At 40.5% G+C, this 25,612-nt stretch overlaps 2 protein-coding genes across 3 annotated transcripts; both read left to right on the top strand.

The window, feature by feature from the left end:
• Positions 1 to 9: 9 nt before the first annotated feature.
• On the top strand, positions 10 to 6,681 carry LOC147217921 (saccharopine dehydrogenase-like oxidoreductase). The gene is made up of 12 exons (XM_086174656.1): positions 10 to 490; positions 1,684 to 1,796; positions 2,560 to 2,640; positions 3,272 to 3,401; positions 3,522 to 3,571; positions 3,767 to 3,897; positions 4,567 to 4,684; positions 4,836 to 4,955; positions 5,053 to 5,109; positions 5,197 to 5,308; positions 5,465 to 5,546; positions 5,970 to 6,681. The coding sequence occupies exons 1-12, from the start codon at positions 292 to 294 to the stop codon at positions 6,058 to 6,060; spliced, it is 1,284 nt and encodes a 427-aa protein (XP_086030782.1). The 5' UTR covers positions 10 to 291; the 3' UTR covers positions 6,061 to 6,681.
• Positions 6,682 to 7,999: 1,318 nt separating this feature from the next.
• Positions 8,000 to 17,027, top strand: abcb10 (ATP-binding cassette, sub-family B (MDR/TAP), member 10). Of its 2 annotated transcripts, none has more exons than XM_086174965.1 (14): positions 8,000 to 8,914; positions 10,627 to 10,833; positions 11,062 to 11,264; positions 12,200 to 12,334; positions 12,659 to 12,805; positions 13,792 to 13,927; positions 14,054 to 14,149; positions 14,588 to 14,797; positions 14,874 to 14,953; positions 15,081 to 15,255; positions 15,532 to 15,575; positions 15,729 to 15,763; positions 15,854 to 15,912; positions 15,999 to 17,027. In XM_086174965.1, exons 1-14 carry the CDS (start codon positions 8,539 to 8,541, stop codon positions 16,190 to 16,192), a joined length of 2,097 nt encoding a protein of 698 aa, XP_086031091.1. In that variant the 5' UTR covers positions 8,000 to 8,538; the 3' UTR covers positions 16,193 to 17,027. The 2 variants fall into 2 exon arrangements, with proteins under 2 accessions (XP_086031091.1, XP_086031092.1); XM_086174966.1 differs by having other exon boundaries at positions 8,688 to 8,914; positions 10,593 to 10,833.
• The last annotated feature ends 8,585 nt before the right edge of the window (positions 17,028 to 25,612 follow it).

Raw genomic sequence — 25,612 nt, 5'->3', positions numbered from 1 at the left:
AAATCAAATGATTAAAATAATAATGATGACGGGGAAGCTGCATGCGAATCTTCTCAAAAATATAAGACATATATACAGCATTATGCATTTTAAAACACAGTCGATTCTCATTTGTAACCGGTTTTGGTCGCTGAATAGAGTAACCAACGGCTAAACGTACCATTGCTACTTCCGTAGCATTCGTCAAAACAAGGTGCGTCGTATTCATTCTACTTTCCCTGGTCCCTCAAACCGCCTGTCGGTGAGAAAGGGAGCGGTATTGTAGTGCTCTGTCTGCCTGCCACTTTCGTAATGGCTCGTGTAGACGTCTCCGCTAGCAGGCCTTTCCATCTGGTTATCTTCGGTGCCTCGGGGTTCACGGGACAGTTTGTGGTGGAGGAGGTGGCCCGGACCGTGTGCGAAGGACCGGGAGGGACCCTGAAGTGGGCCGTGGCCGGCAGGAGCAGACAGAAACTGGAACATGTCCTGGAGCAGGCCGCCGCCGTCCTCAGTGCGTAACCCGAATGCATCTGCGCCCGTTGTCGCAGATTGACAAAGTAGTTTTCTTGCACCATAACTAGATGTTCTTGATTTTTAATTTTTTATCACATTTTAAGGCTGTCAAAACAGCTACGTCACATTCAGTGACAAACGGATTTTTTTATTGTCGAGGGTGTCCTTTATCTCTAATGGTCTGATACTTAACTGCAACTTTTCCCCCCTGACTGGCCTGATCATCTGCCCGACTTCACAGAGAGGAGATAGTTAGTCATGCTAATCTTACGTTCAAAATATGCCAATGTAGTTCAAAGTACAAAAAAAAAAACCTGCCAACTAATTGCTTTGAAATGATGTTATCTGGATATTTGTTCGGTTTATTTTCCACAAGATGTGAGGGAAACGAGGAGTGATCGGGTGCTATCAACTTGCTTTCTGTGATAACTAATTTTCTCAACCGCAGTAGAATTTGGTATGTTTTCTAATATTAACACCATCTATTAGTACATTTTCACTGAAATGCCTTCTATTAAAGCGAACTTGAACAGAAATATCAGTCATTTTAATTAAGTTACCTTGTTGCATATGTGCCAGTATTTTTTTTACGTAGTGTACTATCAATGCATTGTCATGATCTATTTATCTAAAATGGAAAATTAGAATCAACGAGCTCTTCTATTTTCCTGGAATTAAGTTTCCAAAGGATTAGCTGCTGTTCTATTAATCCCCTCCTGTTTGTCTTAGTCTTTGGGGAGTGAACAACAGCTGATGGAACATACCATCTCCCTATTAAGCCCATCTATTACTGCACACTGATCTTTCAGTTATTCAATTCAGCAATTAAATGCTGACATATGTTAAAACCAACCCCCTCTAAATTTATTCCATTTCCTATTGAAACAAAAAGGAATAATTATCAAAATTATATTAACAAAATCATACATCCAATACACAGTAGTTGACTTCATGGATCTTGACATAATTTAAATATCAAAAAGATTTTGTTTGTCCTCCACACAAAACAATTTTGTAAGGACTAGGGTTTGGTATTTTTTACATTATTTTATATTTAATTACCGCAAATTTTTACTTTTACAAATCATTCTTCATTTTCAGGGACCAGCTTAATGGCCAATTGTAGCCTGTTGCATCAATAGTCAATGATCATTCATCATGTGAAAAGATCTAGTTTGTGTGTTTCTTTAGGTAAGCCAGAGCTGAGGACAGAAGTTGATATCATTGTGGCCGATGTCCAGGAACCAGCCTCCTTAGCTGCCATGTGCAAGCAGGCTGTTATAGTTCTCAACTGTGTTGGACCTGTAAGTAGAGAAGGTTTTTACTCAGTTTTTGCCCGTCATGATTTTTCTTGCTCTGTGACATGATACACTTGTTTTTCCTCATACTGGTAGCGTTATTAGGATTGTAATATTCACCATCTTTCTCTCCAGCTTTCTTTCTCTTTTCTAAATATATATATTTTCTGTCTCAACACACAAAACATTGTTGATACAACAATGAAGGCTACTGACTTGCAGCGCATAAAAAGCCCCATTGTGTGTAGCGATTGTGTTCTGCATCCTATGAATAATTCTAGTACTTGTTTCAAATTGTCCTTCTACAGTGGCAAGAGACTGCTCAGTAGGAAGGCAGAAAGGAGACCAACCATTTAATAATTTTAGTTTTTTTTTTATCCCAAATATGTAAACATGTTTCACACTGAAAGCACTACAATCTATCAACCATGTGAAAGAAAAAGAACTTGCAGCATTTAAGGTTGACACAATCATCTATGATAATTAATGGAAAATAAAGAGGAAGGTTTTATGAGTCAGCTGTTTGCCAAAAATAAACCAAATGAAAGCCTGAGTGACAATGGATGGAATCATGTCGGGGGGATTTAGTGAGGAAAGTTACTGGCAGGCAGTAAGCTAGTGTCAACGCTTGTCTGTACCCATAGAGGATTAGCAATGAGCAACAGTTCATGGAGATTTGACAGCAACCAACAGAGCATATACAGGAAACATATTCAAATGTGGGATATTGAATAAACAAAAAAAAATGTGTGTATCTTTATGTCCATAGTACAGGTTCTATGGTGAGCCGGTTGTGAAAGCTTGTGTGGAGAACGGGGCCCATCATATTGACATCTGTGGGGAGCCTCAGGTATATGGTGCTGCAATACTCCATATAGTGTTGTTATTTTGTTAATTGTTACTCATGTGCTGCCTTTTGATACTTGCAGGATCCCCTTGAAAGTGACAGGCCAAAGGATAGCCTATTATATGCTCCTAACATTTTCATTAATTTCTTTAGTAACAGTCCAGGGACTCAGAGAAAGGGCAGTGCCCTAATCATATGTGATCCTGTAAATGACAAAAACTCAAAGTGCTCAAAGTCCAATTAATTAAATTGCAAATTGTGAAATATAATCTGCCCTCTAGAACTCCATACTGTCAATACATTTTTGGGGGATGTTTTCAGCAACGGATTCCTTCACTTGCTGGTTGTCTAATCATGTTAGATCACAAACTCGCTTAGTTCCATGCTTTATCCTATTAGATTAAATGCTGTCTTTCGTAGCCGCATTATTGCAGTTTTCCTTGTTGGTATCTGAATCGATATGGTGGGTCAAATATCCACTTAATTGGAGTTTTTAGGCTGTATGGGTTCATTCATTCACAACAGAATAGTTTGAAAAGCTACTTAGTCCTCTTTTTGTTTGTGTTTAACAGCCTTTAAACCACTAAACTGATCTTGTGTTTGAACTTGTGGCTTTCTTAATGGTGGTGGGCAGTTTCTGGAGGGCATGGAATTGAACTACCACCAGCAGGCTGGAGAAAATGGTGTGTACATCATAGGGAGCTGTGGATTTGACTCCATTCCCGCTGATATGGGGGTGCTTTACACCAGGGACCAGTTCAACGGTATGTATAGAGCATGGAAAAAAAATCACTGAAGTTGGTTTGAAATGGCCTATTGTCTATTAGTGGTTTCATTGATATTTTGGCTTAATCTAAAGCATGGTTTTCATTAATTTTCTGTAGGTGTCCTCACTGCAGTGGAAAGCTTCCTGACAATCAGTACGGGGTCGGACGTACGTAACTACATTACCCATGTGTCAGTGCAGTGCACTGGGCTGCATCTTACATATCATTGACCCCTTAAATCAAAGGCTTCCTGTACCAACTCGTTCCATAAATTGTTTTTTCTGTCTCTGTCACGGTTTCACTTTTGATTTATATATACATTATATTTCTTTTTTTCTCTTTTTTGCTTTCACCTCTTGCAGGGTGGATGTATCCATGATGGCACTTGGCAGTCTGCCATTTATGGATTTGCCGACAGCCACAAGCTGCAAAGTCTTCGAAGGCAGTTAAATCACAAACCTCTCCAAATTGCTGGCTCAAAGCTGAAGCGGAGGTCTGTTGGCCATGCTAAAAGAAGCTTGTATGTTTCCTAGGTTACACCAGCTTGCTGAACTAAGTATCATTTGGATCACTGCCTACAATGACTTTATTAATCATATTGATATGATTAGGAGTCACTTGCTTATGATAGTCAGGAATCATGAAATACAAGAGCATGACATGCAGTGACAATTTTTCTTTATATCTAGATCTTGTCATTAAGAATTTCACTTAAGACAATATTTGTTTGTCTTACATTTCACTACGTAATACTTGTATTTGCATTCCAAAGGTTTTCAAGTCTCATTAGCTTCCGTCTTTATATGTAAATTCAATACAAATGTTTAATCACATTATCTTTGGAGTTTTGCTCGAAAAAGGTAGTATTGAACTTGAGATCCTTTCAGTCCTACTATGCATGTTTCGGTTGAAAGAAAATCGCCATGAGGCTAAACAATCATTCCCAATCACCCCAGAGTTTAACTCGTCATCACTGGGGATTGTAGGTGGCAAGCATTAATTCCTGCAGTCAGTGCTCTACACATGTAGACAAAGAACACAATCCCTACTGACAACACATCACACAGACCTGTCACCTGACTATAATGTTGTACCGCCTGTTTTTCCTGTTAAAATATAAGATGTTTAGATTGCATTTCTTTCTGTTTGTGTATATCTCCAGAGGCAATCTTTTCTTCAGCAACGAAATCCAGCAGTACACGGTGCCCTTCATGGGCTCCGATCCGTCAGTCGTCAAGAGAACACAGCGCTACTTGGCGGAGGAGCATCAAGCTACACCAGTCAGAATATTATTTGTTTGGAATTTAATGTTTTTAAGAATTCGTGTTGGAAGCACATGATATGAGCATGTTTCTTATAAATGTTTTTGATCTGTGAAAGTTTCCATGTCCGCTGTCCTCAAACAGTTTATTGTATTGTGTTTCGCTGTAGGTTCAGTATGGAGCGTATGCGGGCATTGGAGGAATTGGCAGCATTATTAAGCTGATGTTTGCTGGCATGATGTTCTGGCTCTTGGTCAAATTTAACTGCGGACGCAACCTGCTCATCAAGGTAAAGTAGAATGACCAATGCAGCCACAACTGACTATAATTTGACCTGAAATGTCTTTGTGCTAATGGCCGTCTGTCAATTGTTACGACCATATCAGTACCCAGAGTTCTTCTCTTTTGGACTCTTTTCCAAGGCGGGACCAACAAGGAGGCAGGTAAGAGAAATTGTAGACGCTGATACATTCAAATTGTTAAGTTTGCCAGCCGGAAGATAATCATGTGGGGGTTTGTGTTTATATTAGATGGAAGGTTCATCTTTTCGGTTTGCGCTGTATGGAGAGGGATTCACAGATGGACAAGACCCCTCCCGGGAAAAACCCAGCGGCAAGATTCGTACACTGGTTCAAGGACCAGGTAACTAAAAATGATTAGGGTATAATAAAATAGTACATTGTAATCTGGATGTAAAGAGTAATAGATGTTTAGGTCGTTGGTGGGATAATTTGTTATGAGCAGTGGCTATTCATGATGTGTAATGGTTTTTATAATTGAGTCTATTCTACTGCCCAGAGTGTGGATATGTGGCGACACCCATTGCTATGGTCCAGGCTGCTCTAACCATCCTCAATGAAAATAAAGCCCTGCCGAAGAGGTGAGATTGCAATCACCCCCAATGTTCTGCCTGTCACTGATTTGAACACATACTCAAACACATGCACCAAAAATGAGCACTGAAGTAACTGTATCTTGCACAATTGCACTGCAGAAATCCTCCCTGTAAATTGTTACGTTGTGAATAACCTGGATGTCTGGATAGCTATACCATGCTGTGATTGGACATTGGTTCACAATGAATTTAGTTACATTTCCACAAAAATCTACTTATAATATATTTAAATAAATTATAATGAAATCCTGGTTAATTAGTGAACTATTAGATAACTAGAGTTAGATAATATCAGAAACACACAATCAAGGATAGGGACATCATCGATTGTTGATTGGCATTTTTTTGTTTGTCATGAGAGTAGGCCTGGGTTCTCACTGAATTCTTCTCTGTCCTCTGTTTATTTAGGGGAGGTGTTTATACTCCTGGAGCAGCATTTGCCAATACCACTCTGATTGAACGCCTCAGAAATCATGGCATTCAGTTTTCTATCATCTGAAGTTTGCCCCTCCCCCAGACCCTCTGAGAGCATATTCAGTTATTCAGCACTTGAGCGTCTGCAGGATAAAAACGTGGAAGCTATCAATTACAAGAGAGAAAACCTTTCATCGTGGCCTTTCATTACAATCCAGTATATTTGTAGTTTATATTCTAATTCTGCCATTAACATTTTTTTAGCCTCTGTGCATATGTGTGTGTGCCTGTGTGTCTCAGTCTGCCTGTCTCTGTGTGGCTCACACTTACCGGTAATCTTTTGCACTACTTTGCCTGTTTACTTCTGAATCTGTCTGCTTTGGCAGTTTTTCTTGAGTGATAGTTTTTGTGCGTCCACAAACTGTTTCTTCCTAGTAAGAGGCAACCAGTTTTCTTTTCACTAAACAACAATGTTATCAGGGAGATGAATGGATCCTCCCTGCTATTTTGAAGAGGCCCTTATCACTCTTGTGGAATTGTATGATTACACACACACGCACGCGCACACAACACACATGATGATGTAATCTCATTACTTTTCAAACAACACTTGCATGTGATATGCTGTGTTTTAGAAATTGGCTCCTGATGTGATGTGTTTTGCTTTGTATGGACAGCCTAAATAAAGCGAACTCTGTAAATACAATGAAGTCTTGCCGATTTTGACCATGTGACAAACACTTTTTTTTTCCCTCTATGTTATCAATGTGCTGTTTAAATGCACAATGCCCTTGTTTAACATATGTTTCATTGTCATTGAATTTTATGATGTTAGTAATTTATTCCAGCATCCGTCTACCAATATATTCACTATCTCTTCTCTGTACATGACCGAACCATCTCAGTCTGGCTTCTCTGACCTTCTCTCCAAAACATCGAACATGTGCCGTCCCTCTGATAGACTCATTCCTGATCCTATCCATCCTGGTCACTCCCAAAGAGAACCTCAACATCTTCATCTCTGCAACCTCTAGTTCTGCCTGCTGTCTTTTGGTCATTGTAACAGTTTCTAGTCCATACATCATCGCTGGTCTCACCACTGTCTTGTACACCTTTCCTTTTATTCTGGCCGATAGTCTTCTATTGCATAGTACCCCTGACACTTTTCTCCACCCATTCCAACCTGCTTGGACCCGTCTCTTCACCTCTTTTCCGCACTCTCCGTTGCTCTGGACTGTTGACCCTAAGTACCTGAAATCCTCCAGCTTCTTGATCTCCACTCCCTGTAGCCTCACCGCTCCACCCGAGTTCCTCTCGTTCACACACATATATTCTGTCTTGCTGCGACTAACTTTCATTCCTTTCCTTTCCAGAGCATACCTCCACCTCTCTAGATTTTCCTCTACCTGTTGTCTGCTCTCACTACAGATCACAATGTCATCTGCAAACATCATGGTCCATGGGGATTCCTGTCTAACCTCATCTGTCAGCCTATCAATCACCATTGCGAACAAGAAGGGGCTCAGAGCTGATCCCTGATGGAGTCCCACCTCCACCTTGAACTTCTCTGTTACCCCTACAGCACACCGTACCAGTGTTTCACAGCCAGGCAAGAGGTCTCGAGGACGACCAAAGAGAAGATTTATGGATGTAGTGAGAGAGGATATGAAGGTAGTTGGTGTGAGAGAGGAAGATACAGAGAATAGGGTTAGATGGAGAAAGTTGACTCGCTGTGGCGACCCCTAACGGGAAAAGCCGAAAGAAGAAGAAGAAGTAATTTATTTAGGCATAGGTTTTGCACTTGTGTCCTTTTTGTTCAAATTAAGCTTTCATTAAGCTTTCATTAAGACAGTTACAGGTGGCAAATTTAAACAAACTGTTACAATTAAACAGCCCCGAGCATCAGCAGAACAGGTTTCAATGATCCAAGAATTGATCATTTTTATTTAAAAAGTCTGAGAAGTGAATCCTATCTTGGGAATCGAAACAAATGAGCGCTTACCATTTATCACCAGTAGAGGGCGGCATTGCGCTTCGCGACGGGAAGCCTGCCGGAAATGTATTCGAAGAACCCCTGCTCTGTGCTCGCTTGGTTTTGCCTGTGAAAGTTTGCTTATATCACCGGCCATTGAAATTCCCAGTCTGGTGGAAGGTGTCGTGTGTACGTGAGATTTGAACCGAGGTCACCTTCCCTGGTTCCGCTCTTCGCTTCGGGCTCGGTTTAGTGTCAGGGAGAGTCGGACGCCGTGACTGAGCTCTTTTCACCCGACCGACCGGCAGACATTGCGCGGCAGATGACAGTGACAGGCTGGGTGTTGGTGGGTGTCGGTGGTCAGAGATAAAAGTGTGTGAAGTGGCTGTCAAAGGCAGATAACGCAGACAATAACGGTTTAAATTCGATAATGCGGGCACAACAAGCGCCTCGACGGCCCGGCTATGGACGTGTCGACCTCACAGCTCTTCGCCGACTCTGAAATTCGTTGAACCGGAAAAGTAAATGTCGGCTTTTTTCTTGTTCCGCCAACTCCACCTCGCTTCCAGTCGGTAGCAGACAAGTGCAATAATGCGGCTGTTAATTCGCTTGTCGAGGTGCGTTCACGGACCGCCTCCTTCGCTCAGGATGCTTTGGCTGCGGCACCGAATCCCCCTCGCTCCGGCTCCCAGGAGGAAACGACCGGCGGCCGGTGACACGATTTCCGCCTCCCTCCTCTTTCCACCCAGGAGGCAGTTCTTGCCGGTGCTCCTGTCCTCACACTCGTCAAAAGCAAGGACACTCTCACACACACCTGTTGCCTTCGCTAGCTCCTCGGCTGCCTCTGCTTCCGGATCACTGAAGGGACGGTCGGATTCCGAGAGTGGCAATGCGCCGACCACCGTTCCTCTGGATGATGTCAGGAGAATCCTGCAACTCGCACACCCAGAGAGATGGAGACTGGCAGGTAGAGTGTGTGTGTGTGTGTGTGTGTGTGTGTGTGTGTGTGTGTGTGTGTGTGTGTGTGTGTGTGTGAGAGCTGCAGCCATTTGTGTCATTGATATACTGAACAATTTGTGAAGTCAGAACAATTAAATCAATGTCATGGGATAATTAGTGGATAAAAATTTGACAGAAGCGTGTTGAATTTATATATTGTGTGTGTTATTGAAGAAAACATTGTTAAACTGAAAGATTGTGTTTATTACAAGCATGTGAAGTGGTAGCAAGACAAGATCATGTGGATTTTAGTTGTGGTTAAGGTTGGGTAATATAGAGAAATAATCCATTCATTGAGACGATTGTCTTTTAGCACAGTGTCTACCTTGGAGAATCAAATGAAGGAATTCCTTGTGTGCTCCGCGTGATGGTACTTTACATAAATGTAATTCATCTTACCACTTATGAAAGAGACTGTGAAAGCAGCAGAATGATGCAATGCTTACTCTCAGCTTTCTTGGAAGTGTATCAATTATTTTTATAATGATTTTTTAGTCAAGTAATATTTAGATTTTAAAGCCATATTTTTGATTGCAGTTTCAGATATTGTGATAATGTTTTGATTATTGCCCCATCTCAATCAAATAGCTGATGACCAGGCTCGCCTGAGCTGCCTCCAAGGGCCGCGTTTTCTCGTCTGCATATCACATATCGTCTGCATATCACAAACATTATCACATTTAAGAGAGGGTTTCTAAAGAAGAGCGCCAAGTCCCTTTTCCTGAAGTCCATTAGGGTTTTTTCCCCATCTTGCCACCGTAATTGTTGTCTACTTTTCAGTTTTATTTCAGTGAAAAACAAGAGAGTTACCAGAAACTCTCATTGAAGCTCTCAGTTCCATTTATATTAATTTGGTCAGTTTACATAAAAATCCTGTATTTTTTTTGATTGTCAAGATAGAGGCTTATTATGCTTTTATCATCAGGCAACACTAATAAATCTGATCGCATTGAGTAGTTTTGTGAACAAAACTGGAAATACCTGGTCAAACTTCACAAGGAGAGGCTTCTCTGCTGCTTGAAGCCATTTTTGAATCTGCCTAAGAAGGCCGTATGACAGTATGTGCTTTGGCATGGAAAATTACGTCACAACACACACAAACTAGTTTAACCCCGGTGTACTGAGGTGAATTGGGGTTATATGAATGGTGGTTAAAGGCTACTGAATGAAATTCTTTCATTAACAATGAATGAATTAAATCTGACACGTCACTGCATGAGTGACCTTTTGAGTATAATGTTAAATCATTCAAATTGAATTAAATAATATGTTGCATTTTTAGGAAGTTTGTCGTTAAGTCTCAGGTAACGTCTTGCTGATTTTTGATTACATTGATGATTTTTATGATGGATAATGCTGATGTACTAATTGGTTCCACTCTGATTTAGAAAAAAAAGTGAGGCATTTTTCATAAATAAAAATGTATACTAAGTACCGGTAAAACTTTTTTTTATTTTTAACAAATGTTTTTATGAGAAGAAATTGTCTGGAATTTGAAATATAATAATGTGAGATGTTGAAAATACTCCCAAGATTCCATGATTAGTTTCTTCAGCTCAATTACAAAATGTCTCAAATCTTCTGAGCTCTTCAAACCTTCATTAATGGTTCACAGCACCTCCCACTGCCATCTCCTTTTGTTTCAGTCTTCAACCCTGTCTGTTCCTTCCCCCGCTGCAGCTGCTGTCGGCTTCTTGACGGTCTCCAGCGCAGTCACCATGTCCGCACCTTTCCTCCTGGGGAGAGTAATTGACACTATTTACACAACTGGAACAGACACAGAGACCATGACAGCCTCCCTGACGTCGCTGTGTGTCATGCTAACAGGAGTGTTCCTCTGTGGGGGCGCAGCCAATGCTGCCAGGGTCTACCTCATGCAGACTTCAGGTGAGGCCAGGAGTGACACTGAAAAAGTCACTAATTAAAAACATACATGATTACAAAAAGTTTATTTCAGTGCAGTATGGACGTTGTGAGGAAAATGCACACATTTTGCGCTTTACTTGTGAATTCATATCTTCAAAATGCCTATTTGGTCAAAATATTCACCCCTAATGCCCCCTCAAAAGTGCTCTCTGTGAAACTGGTAAATCCTTCTTCTCCAACTCCCCTCAGGCCAACAGATCGTCCGTGATCTCCGTGCCTCCGTCTTCTCCTCCATTATCAGACAAGAAGTTGCTTTTTTTGACAGCAACAGAACAGGCGAGCTCATCAACCGGCTCTCCGCTGACACAGCGGTGGTTGGCCGCTCCATCACCGATAACCTGTCAGATGGCCTTAGAGCCGTTGCCCAGGCAGCTGCTGGTGTCAGTATGATGGTAAGGAAGTCATACTTAGCGGTTACAGATCAGCCATATCTCGACTTGTGGATACTACATAAGTCTTGTATTACAAAATCCATATACTCTTCATTATATGATGAATGTGAATTAATTACATGGTTGTAAGGTTAAAAAAAAAGATCAGAATCAGATTTTTGTAACTAGTAATTGTATAATCGCCTATAAATGTCCTTTGCATTATAACTTATAATTGTGAATTGTGTGTTTTTCTTTTGTTCATTCATTTTCAGCTCTGGTATTAGGCACATTAATTCAGAAAAGTCTTAAAATTCTGTTTCCTTTTTAAATCATCAGTTCAACCAGGACACATTAAACTAGTGACAAGGCTTGCCAATCGTGTGCTTCACTTCACAGGTCACATGCCTTCAGTCATAAAAGTCTCAGATGTTGACAAACTATCCTTTCAGACAGATGTGCCTATTCAACAGATGCATATGTTTATTTAATTTTATCATACTTTATTAATCCCTCGTGGAATATTATTCCTCTGCATTCAGATGAATCAGCAGTGCCAGGGGAGCAGTTAGGGGTTCAGTGTCTACACTATTTAACTGTTGTAGTGTAAGTTCACAAATAGAAGGGCTCATTGGAAACTCACACCTGTCTGAACTCTTGTCAAGAACCTCAAACCAAATTCATGCAACACAATGAGCAAACAACGCCCCCTCCCTCCACATTGCATTGAGAAATGCCCACACATTCATTACAGGCATATAGTTTCATTGCAGGAAATGTTATTGTTTCTTGGTATGAGGAAGAATCACTGGAAATAACTACCAGACCTAGTACTCCGTTTTGCCAGTTCTGCTAATCCCTGCTGTCTGACTTCCTCCCCTGCCTCCCTGCCCCCTACTTTACCCTCCCATTATTTCATTAACCCAGCTCTTCTCTATCTCGTCCCTCCCTCCTAGTTCTACGTCTCCCCTAGCCTGGCAAGCTTCGTGTTACTGATCGTGCCACCACTGGCTGGTCTGGCTGTGGTCTATGGTCGATACCTTCGCTCCATCTCTAAACGTACACAAGATGCTCTCGCACAAGTCACTCAGGTACACAGAAACATACATTCAAATGCAAAGTGGAAGTACAGGAGAGCTACTTTTGTAATTCTAATTTAGCTGAAGACAGTAATGGGGATGTGGTAATTTGAACGAAAGGATGCTATGACACATTAGGATTGCAACATCGTCATGTCTATAAAACCTGATGTTACTTCCTACCACAGTTTTAAAAGCGTTGCATATCCCCCTTGTGTTTTTTCTCCCATTAAATTACTGGTCTGCACTTAAATCAGATTTTTAGAATTTGATTAAGATGTCCTTCTTTGACAGTCTAATAGTTTAATCGTCTAATAAAGCCACTTGTGTTCGCAGTTGGCTGAGGAACGCATCAGCAACTTGAGGACAGTCCGGGCTTTTGGTAAAGAACTGTCTGAGGTCAAGGCTTATGGCCAGAGGATAGACCATGTCCTCAGCCTGGCCTGGAGGGAGGCTTTGCTCAGAGCTGGCTTCTTTGGAGTGGTAAGTGTGTCTGTCCATCTCCCCCATTACAAACCACAGCTACTATTGGCAAACAGCCTGTTGCGCATAAGCTTCTTCTTTTATTTCAAGGACTCTTGCAGTGCCTGTAAATGACACAGGTTTAACAGGAAAAATCCTCCAAAAGACCCATAAAGCATTTAAACATGAGACAATAAGACCTAATTTCATTGACATGATGTGTATTTTTTTTGTTTGCTGTTAAGCCATGATAACATTATTTCTATTGTTAGCAACTATTGAATATGTACTGGAAACACGCTGTGGGTTGAAGCTTATGACTGGCAGACCATTTCAGCCAGTTCTTCAAGCCCCCTTCAGCTCTGCATGCTTTTGCACCAGAGTGCACCTCGCAGCATGCAACAACAGCAACCTGCAAGCTCGCTAGTCACAATCTGTATGCTGAAAATGGCCATTATAAACAAGGACTTGGAACAGATATTCATAAATGTCATTTAGGCCATTTGTTTTTTCACGTATTTAGATTAAAACTCTTGTCTTTTCTACTCTTACCAAGCTACTCTTATGTAATTTTTTGAAGAATTAATTGAAGTTCAGTCATTTCTACATCAAGAATCACAAACTTCAAGCATTTATTTGTAAATGTGAATACGCAATTCAGTGCAAATATATCATTCAATTGCAGTTTTCATTTGAAAATGTGGTGCATTTTGGTTATTTACTTTTTCAGAAATCAAAAATACTTTAATTTGCAGTTTGACTCAGACACTTAAATTCATATTTTTTCACTCCCTTCCTAGTTTTAAGTTCAGCGTATATTTAAGTTGTAATGAATTGAAGTCTCTCTCGCACCTTAAGCTGCGTGAATCCTGAATCATGCTCCACGATATTCATTTTATCTTTTGTGTTTTGATTTTTTTTCTATTAGAATGTGTGTTTGAGTGTGTGTCATAGTCAGTAATTCAGCTTATGTTCACTGGTCAAGTATCTGTGTCTGTGTGTCTCAGACTGGTCTGAGCGGTAACATGATGATCTTGTCAGTGCTGTACAAAGGGGGTATTCTGATGGCCTGTCAACACATGACGGTGGGAGAGCTCTCGTCCTTCCTGATGTACACCTTCTGGGTGGGCATCAGCATTGCAGGTAGTGCGACATTCACACAAACACACACACACACACACACACTGCAGACTTCTGAGTGTTTTAGCTGTGCTGTCAGTATGTCATATATGTGAGGTTAATCCTGGGTTGGGTTGTGGTTCCATGTAGGCCTGAGTTCCTTCTACTCTGAGCTGATGAAAGGTTTTGGTGCCGGGGCCCGACTTTGGGAGCTGCTGGACAGGAAGCCTGAATTCCCTCTAGATGGTCAGTGCTTGCTCTAAGCATGTGCCTTAAAGTCTATCCTACTGGTTGAAAATTATGAAATTGCTACCACTTGACTTTTTATGCTCTCCAAACTGGTTTCCATTGATGTTACCTTGAGTGGTAAGGTTATGGTAATTGTAGGTTGAGTCTCATCTGTAAATCTCATGGTTTGGTCAAGATAATCAATAAAGCAGCACTATATATTTTGATTGGATTTCCCAAGATAATTTACTGATAAGAGCCTTCTTTGTATGCACTTAGAATGCTTTGAGTCAAGTTATTAATAAATATGCAAGGAAAACCAACTTTAGTCTTACAGAGAAACTTGTTGTAAATCTTAATGACAATTATAGTACTTCTGTATAATGTGGACTTTGTATTTTGGAAACTGTTGGGACAAATTATACTAAATCTTTCTGTCCCTCTTTTTCTCACCAGAAGGCCTGGTTCTTCCTCCAGACCAGCTGAAGGGTAGGCTGGAATTCCAGGATGTCTCCTTTGCTTACCCGTCTCGTAAGGACGCGCCTATATTCCAGAATCTCAGTCTGCTGGTCCCTGCTGGGACCGTCATGGCTGTGGTCGGACCAAGTGGGTGTGGAAAATCCACCCTTGTCTCCCTGCTGCTGAGGCTGTACGACTGTGACACCGGTAAGAGCTGGCCTGTTTCATGTCTTCTCTAGTCTCACCCTTAGAATGCTTTCCCTAAGTAATTTTTCTCTTCCAGGCATCATCACTGTCGACGGCCATGACATCAGGGACTTGAATCCTTATTGGCTCAGAAATCACATCGGAACCGTCAGCCAGGTAAAAATCCTTTTCATACATTTACTGTACATAAAACACACTTGACACCTTTCATTTACATGAAGATTTTACCACCATACACTCCATCTTTTTTCCTCTCCTCTCCTTTTTTCCTCTCCTCTACCAGGAACCAGTGCTGTTCTCTTGTTCTGTCAGAGACAACATTGCATACGGCGCAACGGAACCCGTGACAGCAGAGGATATCCACAAGGCGGCCAGGGTGGCCAATGCATATGATTTCATCCAAGCATTTCCCAAGGGCTTTGACACTTTGGTAGGGGAGAAAGGGGTGCTGCTGTCAGGTGAGGATACAGTGTCACAATAGTGTGTATCAGGGTTGGCAATGCAACCGAGAATTGACTAATAGTGCCGTAATACAGCATTGTCATGTTGTAATCATAGAGTCTGTAGTGTGTAAAAATATGCCCATCTGTATGATACTGGTGAAGCTGTTATACGGGAAGATTTTAAAGATGTTATTCAGACCTTTAAAGCACTCGTGATGTGTAAAGGCTGCACATTTTTAGATATTTAAGTGGTATTTGTGCCAACACTGACCCTGTTGTTTTGGTTCTCAGGTGGTCAGAAGCAAAGAATAGCCATAGCCAGAGCTTTGCTGAAGGTAATGAAGCACCATACGTGTTTTAGATTAAATCAATGTGAAGACATGCATTACCTGCCCTAGAAATTAGAGCATTAGACCCCAAGCTTAAAGCTTCACCAGCATCTCTATCTCTTTTTTTTTTGGTTTGTTTGTCTTGATTATGATCTTCAGAATCCCAAGATCCTGCTCCTAGACGAGGCAACTAGGTAAGGAGGCAGAGGCAACACATTAAATTTCTGCATTGTCATTGTCAGTTATAAAGTTGAAAGAAACCTTGACAAACCATCTTTCCTCAGTGCCTTGGACGCTGAGAATGAGTTTCTGGTCCAGGAGGCTCTTGAGCGTCTGATGGAAGGTGGATTTCTTTTTATTGAAATAAATGTCATACAGAATGCTTTTATATCTCCCAGTCGAATAATTACCTTCCTGTCCAATCAACAGGCAGGACAGTTATAATCATCGCCCATCGTCTCTCAACCATACAGAATGCGAATGCCGTTGCGGTACTGGACCAGCGGCGTGTTGCAGAATGTGGGCAGCACGCAGAATTGCTGGACAACAGACAGGGACTGTTCAGGAAATTGATGGAGAAACAGGCCTTTTTACAGGAGGAACAGAAACGGGCCCTGCAATGAGACAACACGGCAAGGAGGTTAAACACTCAAAGTTGACATAGCGCTCTCCAGGAGGACCATAATACTAGAATGATTATGATTTTCCTTCATACTGCAAGTGTCCTTTCACTACTGACATAACTGTATGAATTGATCAGAAGAGCTGCTTTGAAAGGGAGTAAAAGGAAATCAAGTGAACCCCTCCCAACTCTCAGACATGCAAACTTGTGCATTATTGCAGAAAATACTGTGGTCCTGCAGTGGGAGGACAGATCATCCTCTTAAGATCAACATTTTCAGCTGAAACGTGTATGTGAAGAATTTGTCCCATTTGACTGATTCAGGTTGTAATCTTGCCATTCTAGTGCAAAGTGTCGGCATTAAATATCTATATGTTGTGGTATAAATATGCAGCAACTGCCTTCTCCTGGTTGAAACCTGGCCACCAGAACTGAATTTGCTGAGTCGCTGAAAGCAGCTTTTGTGATAGCCAAACCCCCCAGGAAGAGAACCTGTGTGATTGATAAGCCAGCCTGTGGAGTAACACCTTTGGTGCCCACACACAGGGCAAACAAACTTTGCTCCACAGAATTGCATCGTACCAAAACATCAGCCGCCAAAAACCTAATCAATGCAGAATTTGTAAAAAAAGGAAGAATTCCCATTTGAGCGCACCAAGCTACATGGTGCACCTGGTAACGGTCTTAGGTCCAGATCCCATCATAGTGAAGGTGCTAGAGATCCATGACCTTACTGTGTCAACAAGTGGTTGGGTCAAAGTGGAACTGCTTTTACCTTGACCTTACTGATTTTAATATTGTGTAGCATTTATAATTGTGATGGTTTTCCTCTCACATCAATATATTTCGCTCATTTTCAGGGACTCCTGCAGCTTTTTAGGTATTTTCCTGTCCACTCATAGATACTTTCTGTCCAATTTACACATGTAATTTTCTTGGGGTTTTAAATGTTGAGGAAAATAAAAATGAATTAGCCTAATTTTTTAATAGCTTAAAAATATATTGTCCAAATGATACTATGACATTTTTATCACATCTGAACTTGTTGCTCAATCCAGGATGATTTTAAGAAAAAAAATCAAAATAGTTATCAGTTTTATTCTAAATTTGAAATTTTTCCATCTATGTCTCCACACACTATTGAAGCCTCGGGTCCCGTGTATACCTGGAAGTAAATGCTTTCTTAGCTTAGCATTGCCTCTGCCGTTGTATCCATCTCTCATCATATATCCATGCAGCCAACTCCCCACCTCTCACATTGAAGGATAAGCAGACTCAGGATCCTAAAGTGGAAAGGGCACCTTTAAAAAGTGACCATATATTTTTCTTGTCACTGAACTATTGCCCCACAAGAAGCCCCGCACAATCAGTCACCCACTCTAAAGGGTTCTTTTTTTTTCCAAACCAAGTGTTGGGTTAGCGTGTGTCACCACCATATTTTGTTTTGGGGGGAGGTCATGAGTGTGTTTAATTCTGCTATTTATATGAATGATCAATGTATGAACGGAAGTGAGGGGACACTGGTTTATCGTGAATCAACCAAACAACAGTCCTGTGCAGCACTGCTAATAATGTATTTCTATTTTTCTATTTGTGTTGTGTATTCACTGATTTATTTTTTTTTTATTATTTTTTTTAAACTTGAATTCCATGTGAACAGTCTTTCAGAGTCAGTTTAATCACAAAGCAGCTATTTGTGGTATTTACACTGTGTGAACTGGGTCAAACCCTTTCCTGACATTCTGCACACATGGACATATATTTATTTGGATCATGAAAAACATTTATGATGACTTGACACATTTTAGCTGCCACAGATATTAAAAGTATTCCTATAGATTTGGGGTAAAATGAATTATAACCGGGTATTGGTTTACCTGTGAGATTTTGTACTGGGCCTCTATATAATATATATAATTTTTCTAGCATCGCTTTTGCCGAGGATTTAACTGACAGTCCTTGTACTGTTGATTTCCAATGTCTCTTTTGAAACCTGTGAGTTGAGAGAAGCCAAACTCTTAGGAGATGTGGCATTGGATTCTTTAAAAATGTCAGTTTCATTAAATCACAAGCAAAGACTTGAATTATTTCACCATGTTATTTTTCTGCAACCTAAGTAATCATTCTCAATATTCCAGCTACGTTTTACGGATTAATAGCAAAACCCACAATCAAGATTTAGTTTTACCAGCAGTGCAAGTGACACAGCCGCGCCTCCATAATCTGATCGTCGTTTACAGGAAGTAGACCTGATCATCAGTTCTTTCAAACAGCTCTGAGTCTTCAAGTGATAATAAATATTATGGTTATCGGCTAGAAGTCAAGGTTCCCTGAGCTCTGAGGGTCTCCAGAATGAGAAGAACAAAATCATGGATTTAACTTTTGGTTTTATTTCTCTTAATACCCCAAAGAACTTTTTTTTTCCATGTAAAAAAAACAACTCAGGATAGCAGCAGTCAACATTGACATTGTTAAATGTAATAAATCAAAAGAAAAACTGCATGGTTATTCACCTACGTCTTTTTTGACCTATGACTTTTTCACATGTTAGAAATCTTTGCTTAAAAGGAAGGAAATACATGACAACATATTTAAAAATTGCAAATATAATTAGATTGTAAACATTTATGACACAATTTTAAGAATAATTGACAGAAATCTGATACAATAAATCCACATAAAGATTGTTGGGATATATTAACCTGCAAGCTTTTGCAGATTTAAATGATGGTGAATGCAAATGCGGAGGATTGCTCTTATTTTGATGGTACTTGTAAACTTGAATCTATGATGTTTGTATATTTTTAAGTTGTTTAAGTCTTGGGAGCCTCAAACAGGATGTGACTCAACAGAAAGGAATGAGACTGGATGATATTTTAAAAAAGGGACATGAATATGTACTTTGGTCTGAGGTTTTATATATTGATTTATAAGAGTATATATTGGCAGAAGTGAATCTGTTCTTGTTTCTACTTAATATATTAATTGAAGCACCTTTTTTAGTATGTGAAGTCTTGCTTCTTTTGTCGCATCATGTTTAATTGAAAACTGAGCACACAATTGAGTCGCATTTTTTATGGCATTTCATCTTCCATTTCAATGGGAAATATATATATATATTTACCACCAGTAGTATTGGTGTTGACTTTCCTCCACAGACAAACATGAAAATTAAAAAGGTAAACTACACTATAGATACTTATAAAGAAGAAATTAGCTTCAGCTCTCTGTAACACTGCTGGTTATTATCACTGAATGTTTGAGTTATTCATCACATACCCAAATGGTATGATTTGTAATTATGTTTTTTTTGGTTTGTAAAAATGATAAATAAATACAATTAAAAATGGATAAATGTTAATTATTACCCATGTTTTTGTGCTAAGCACAATTTTAACACAACCTTAACATCAGTTTTGTGTGAAAGTGATTGTCCAAATTATGCTGCATCATTTTCTGTTTAATTTCAGCGGCTTCAGTTTGTACTTTTGTTAAGTGCAGTTACACATAGCTTTTGCATGAAATGAACTCTTTATATTAGTCATGTGTAGGCCTGGAAGATGTGAGGTAAGATGAGAGTCAATAGTACAGTAATGTAAGATTTAACACCTGATGCCCTCTTTGTTTTGCAGGGATTATTTCTGTCATTATGTCAGTAAATTGAGTCTTGTAAGTCTTTTGACACACAAGCCAAGGTCAATATAGATCAAACATTTCACGATTACTTAAACTGCACTTTACTGCTGTGAATCAAATTGCCATTGCATAGCTTGTGTTACAATCAATACGATGAGTATGCACTTCTTTTACACTGAGGAATCTTTCAGAAATTCAGTTTTAGACTTATATTTGGAAACATAATTATTAACTTGTTTTAGATGATTAAGAAATGTATCTATCTCCTTCCATCATCTTTCTTAGTTGATCACCTACTCCGGGAAGTACAAAATAGAACCTGTCCTACCCCTTTTACCAGCTGTTTTGCATTGTGTGTGTGACAAACATGGTATTTTGCAAACAATTCAAAGATAGTACTTGACGGTTGAGTACCGTGTAGTTGTAGTACCCCCGGTCGCCACTGGGTGGCGCTGTTAAGTTAAATTGGACGGCAGCCAGACAGGCGGATCAGCGAACATTCAGTTCATCGGTCTAAAATAAAACTTCTTGGTACTGATTTGAGTACTGTGTGTTCAGCTGTTGTGTAGATGTGATGAGAGTTGTGAGCTTGTCACAAATAGAATGCAAATATTGATTTCTCTTGGAGAAGCTTCTGTCACAGCTTCTGAATTTATTGAGATTAATAAGCTGTAAATGAACCTATCTGAATCACATCCAGGTTTATAATTAGTACGAGAGTAACATTACACCAAATTCTGTCACAAGAGAAGAGACTTTTTTGTAAAATAACCACTTTGATTGAAGTATTTGATCATTGTGGTTTGAAATTGCATGAGTGGGTTTAAACTGCATTTAAAATATAACACCACCACCCCCCCAAAAAAAAACTAAAACACATTGCAAATAGTATCTTCTCCCTGTCTTTAAACATCAACTCTCTCTGCTCCACAGCTCTCTTTAAAATGTTACTGAACACACAAAGCAGACAAGTGTGAAATAGGCAGTTGGCTGACACTCACTTCAGAAACAATGTATATTTTTCAGTGCAAGGAGACTTTAAGCGCCAAGCCAGCAGTTACTCCCCTGCTCAGCTGGCTCTGGCCCTTCATGGGTTTCTAATTTCTGCCTCCATGTGCTGCGGCTCCTCTCACTTTCCTCAGAATCCGCTCAGTGCTATTTGAGGAACTCAAGGAAATGGGTGTCTGACCTTTGTCACGGGGGCATCACAAGTCATAGTGATTGATAGATTCATTCCAAAATTGGAGGGGTGAATTTCACATCACACCAATTACCCAAATGGCAAAAAGTCCCTCAGTTGTTCGATTCAGTTTAAACAGGAAAAACATAATTTACCTGGCACTGCATACCAGAGAATGAACGTTCAATTTGAGGCCTTTTCATAACTGGTTCTGTTACCACATCTCCAAGGAAAGTATTCATTTTTAGCCTAATGCATTCAATTCACTTCACCAATTCTTAGTTTAAAATGTTGCATATTTTTGCTTTATTTATTCTATCCTGTATATATTTTTGCCTTTTTATTTGCACTGTTCTATGTATCACCGGTAGGTCGTGTTGCTTGCTGCTGGAAGAAAACAAACATTCCCTCAGAAATCAATAAAAATCGATCTAATCTTAATTAGAAAAAAAAAAAAAAATCAAGTGATGTATTATGAGACAGCAACCGTCACCAAGGTCTGTCATTCTGTTTCTGTGCTATGTAAGAGGAGCCGACTGTGTAGGAAACTCCTGCTGGGTTTGCAGAGCTGCTGTCAGGCCCCGGTTAAGATCCTCGGTCTCTGTAATGAGACTCATCAAAAGCCTGTCGGATCCCCTGCGTTTCCAATGGCGTTTTCAAACTTTATTTTTCCATGCTTGTGTTAAATGTGCGTCAGATCCTCTCTGTCGTAATCAGTTCCGTCACTTTAAACACCTAAAATACCGCAGCTCTCTCCCAAGCAGCTATAGTCCTGCTGAAAGTCAAACTGATCATTCACAGAACTCAGCAGAGGTTCAACAGTGGGACACCAATAGTTTTACTTAATTGGAAAGGGAGATGTGTGATAATATTTGCATGTAATAGCATGAAATCAATGCATTCAAATACTTCACATACTACCTGTGCCTTCCCCTGCAATAAAGTACCAAGAAAATATGATTATACATACATAAGAGGAGGATAATAAATACCAATCAGGGTTTTTTAAGTAAAGAATAGTTCCCAGGTTAGCGCTAGACAGCACAGTTGAGACAGCAGGATTGACTTATGTGACTTATGTTTATACTCGTTCCCTTTCGTTGCTGTCATGAAACCTTTTTTTGCCATGAGGAATTAACAACCAAACTCCGAGCTGTGGTGATACATCAGGTATTCAGTACCTGGGAGAAATGCAGTATTTACTGTGCGGCATTTAATACTAATTTCTGTATTCCAGTTCTTTCTACTACCTCCTCAACGCCATCACAATCTTCTTCTCCCTGTGAAAAGCATGAATCCCCCGACGTTTTGTTTTACCATGTTTATGATAAACCGAAAGAGTAATTGTTTCTTGATATGATGAGAGATCTCCATCTCCTGAAAAGGAAGACGCATCGTTACAAAGCTGCGAGCGGTTTGTGTTTTTTGGCCTCACCCAGAAAAGCACTCCCATCAATGAGCTGTGAGGATCTTTGAGATTAAAATACCCAGCAGTATTTGAACTCCTTAAAAATGACCTCGGCTTTTAACATGTACAGCAGTGAAGTACACACGCACATTAATACAGCAGTATCAACAATCAAATCATATAATAGTAAATAACACTATTATATTATCTTACATTTGCTCATCTCAGTACATTGTGCTGATCATACTTACATACTTTCATTTATGCAAGGTATTGAACTCAGGACTTAGATTGTTACTCTTAAAGAGTAGTACATCTACTAAAGTGAAAAATACGAATACTTCCATCTATTATTGGCCTCATCGATCAAACAACTTAAAAAACTATTAAAAAAACTTCAACAAGATGTGTTATTTTTAAACCAAGCTGTAGTTTTAAAAAAGGCTATAGTGTAATGGAGGTTCCATCGCTATCTGTGCAATTCTTAAGCTTTGTCGAATATTCTCAGCCTCCATGTTCTTGTTGAAGAAAAAAAGATAACACTTGAGAAATAACCAATCAAATTAAATGTGAAAAACCACCTATTTCCTCCACTTGTCCTTGAATTCCCTGCCTAACACGCTCTTTGCTCCTCTCATCTTCACCGCGGCTTCACAAAGCACCGAAAAATACTCTCCATATCCCAAGACTCCTTCAGCTGGCTCGGCTGCATATCTTCTGCCAAGCACAATTTTTCGGCCACCTGCTGCATACGCCCTCTCACCTCCCCCTGCTCCTCCCCCTGAAGCATCCTCCCCCCAGACCTCTCTCCTCCCCCTGAGCTCCTCTTCCCTCTCTCCCAATCACCCCCAACAACTGCCCGGCCACTTACATTTTAGGCGTTTCACAGGCCCTCTGATCCAAAATGGCTCACAACAAGTACATAAAAGTAGCTCAGCCTTGCTGACCCCTTCCACCCTCCACCCCCTACCCCACTGCTACACACACACACACACACACACACACACACAGATTCACTCATGCGCTCACTACATTTGGGAGTCTTCCACATGCTACCTTCCACTGTCTCATTTTTTTGTCCCTCTTAAAAGCTTCTCCTCCCTCCTTCGATCCATTTTCATATATTATGATATTATATATGAATATTATGATATTAAAACTTATCTGTACAAATACTACTACTAATAAAAACAATAATGATAATGACACCAATAATAAAAACAATAATGATAATGACACCAATAATAAAATCTAATACTAGCAATGCAGTACAATAGAATATTCCTTTCATCATTCCACAGTGTGAACATTTCAATTCACATGGCAGAAAGGTGATAATAATGTCATAATGGTAGTTGATAATGTGCAAGCAGTAAGATATATAAATATCAGGAAAATAAATATATATATATAAAATAAGCAGATACAATCATAATAGGATAAATATGAAACAATTATAATCATAACTGTGATAATATAGATGAAGGTCCGAATCGACACACACAAGCAAGCAATGGTAAAATGCTGTGGAGAAGAACAGGGATGGCCGCTGTTACTGACAACTTGACACAATTGGCTTCATTCTCTCCTCATTCTGTTTTCTCAGGGTGTGAAGGTCTTGGACCTATGTGACTACTACAACAAGAATCAAGGGCATGAAAGGTTCTTAACATTTTTTCGTAATGTCGAGGCTAAAAATGCAATCATATGACAGTTATTCATGATGTTTTATTTTATTTTCATATCCTCCTGATGAAGCAGCAACAGCTAGTGATCCAGGAGGTCAGTGATCAAGATCTGCAACCAGTGATTTAAAAGAAAAACAAAACTGAGTCCAATGATGAATATATTTGTCCTTGTAACTTTACGCTTTCAACAAAGCCGTGCCTATTTTCTTCCCTGCATGCATCTCTGTCTTTTCTTCACTTCTTTCTGCCATCCCTCATGTCCTTTGGGTTTATTTTAACCTCCGCTGCACCCCCTCTTTCTCTCCTTGTGGCCTCTCATGCTGCAGCACCTGCTGACACACATGTGCATGCATGTACGCACACCATATTCTGGCTTTCTCGCTCTCCTACAGGAATACACACATGCACAAAAACACTATAGCTTGTGTGCATTCGAGTTATAATTAATCCAGCTGCTCCGGTGACAGATAAGGTTTCAGGTGGTGGATGCTTTGGTCGGTGCTTCCTTATTTATGCAATCGGGCTGTCAGAGATGTGTGTGAATAGCGGGCCATGTGCTCTGCAGGACGGCACATTCTGAGGGAAATGAATGCTCCTGGGGTGGATTTGAAGATTTAGTCGAATGTGAGATGATTGATTCCATACCTGAATGTTAAACATTCGTTGAACGTTTTGCAAAGATGCATTTATATCACCCCGACCGATCTAAATATACCATTTCACAGCTCTTTATCCTTTAAATACGCTATCACGTGCAGCACAAGTGTTTGCTGCAGATATTTTTTTTCATCGTGTGTTCAACTCTAATCTAATGCATCAATAATACTGATCAGTCTGTTCATTAAGATGTGATATGTATGGCTTTCGTTATGAAGGGCGTCACAGGTTGCAGACACACTTTGTTCCAAAGCTTTAGAAGTGAATTGTAATGCATTGATCAGTCTGATCAACTGTTCAACCCGTCAATCACTGGGTGGTGGTGTTTGGGGGGGGGGGGGGGGTCCCCTGGCCTAAATCTGTTCAGATGAAGAAGCGTTTTCCCATTTTAAGGTTGGATGAGGCCTATAGCTGCAAATCTATAACCCTGCTTGGTAGCAACTGGCATCTCCCCTAGACCCTCTCCCCACCCCATTGCCCTGCGCTCTCCTTATACGGCCCTGAGGTGGGACCGTGAGGCGCGATGGGAGGTCAAAGCGACAGTTCCATTTATGGCACGCGTCTCCTCGTCGGGAGCGCGCAGCGTCACTTCGGATCCCCCCCCCCCCTCCATCCCCATCCCATACGCACCCCACTCCCCACTCAAACCTGCTGTATACACCCCACCCCCAACCCCCCACGACCCGATGCCAGACGCGCCTCCTCCGCCGTACCCCACCCGCGCACACCTCATCCACGTCCCGTCAGCATCCTAATATGGCAGAGGGCCGGGATGGGGGCCAGTGCGCAGCTTTGTGAATGGTGGAGGTCGGGTATATAAAGTGCACGGGTGGCAGGAGGGACCGTAGCTGG

This window comes from Fistularia commersonii, chromosome 27 (genome assembly GCF_037954325.1).
Source record: "Fistularia commersonii isolate RoL2024-O1a breed Wild chromosome 27, RoL_Fcom_v1.0, whole genome shotgun sequence".
NCBI classification, from domain to species: domain Eukaryota; kingdom Metazoa; phylum Chordata; class Actinopteri; order Syngnathiformes; family Fistulariidae; genus Fistularia; species Fistularia commersonii.
The sequence above is the reverse complement of the archived record's forward strand: the minus strand, read 5'-3'. Positions and strand labels throughout refer to the sequence as shown.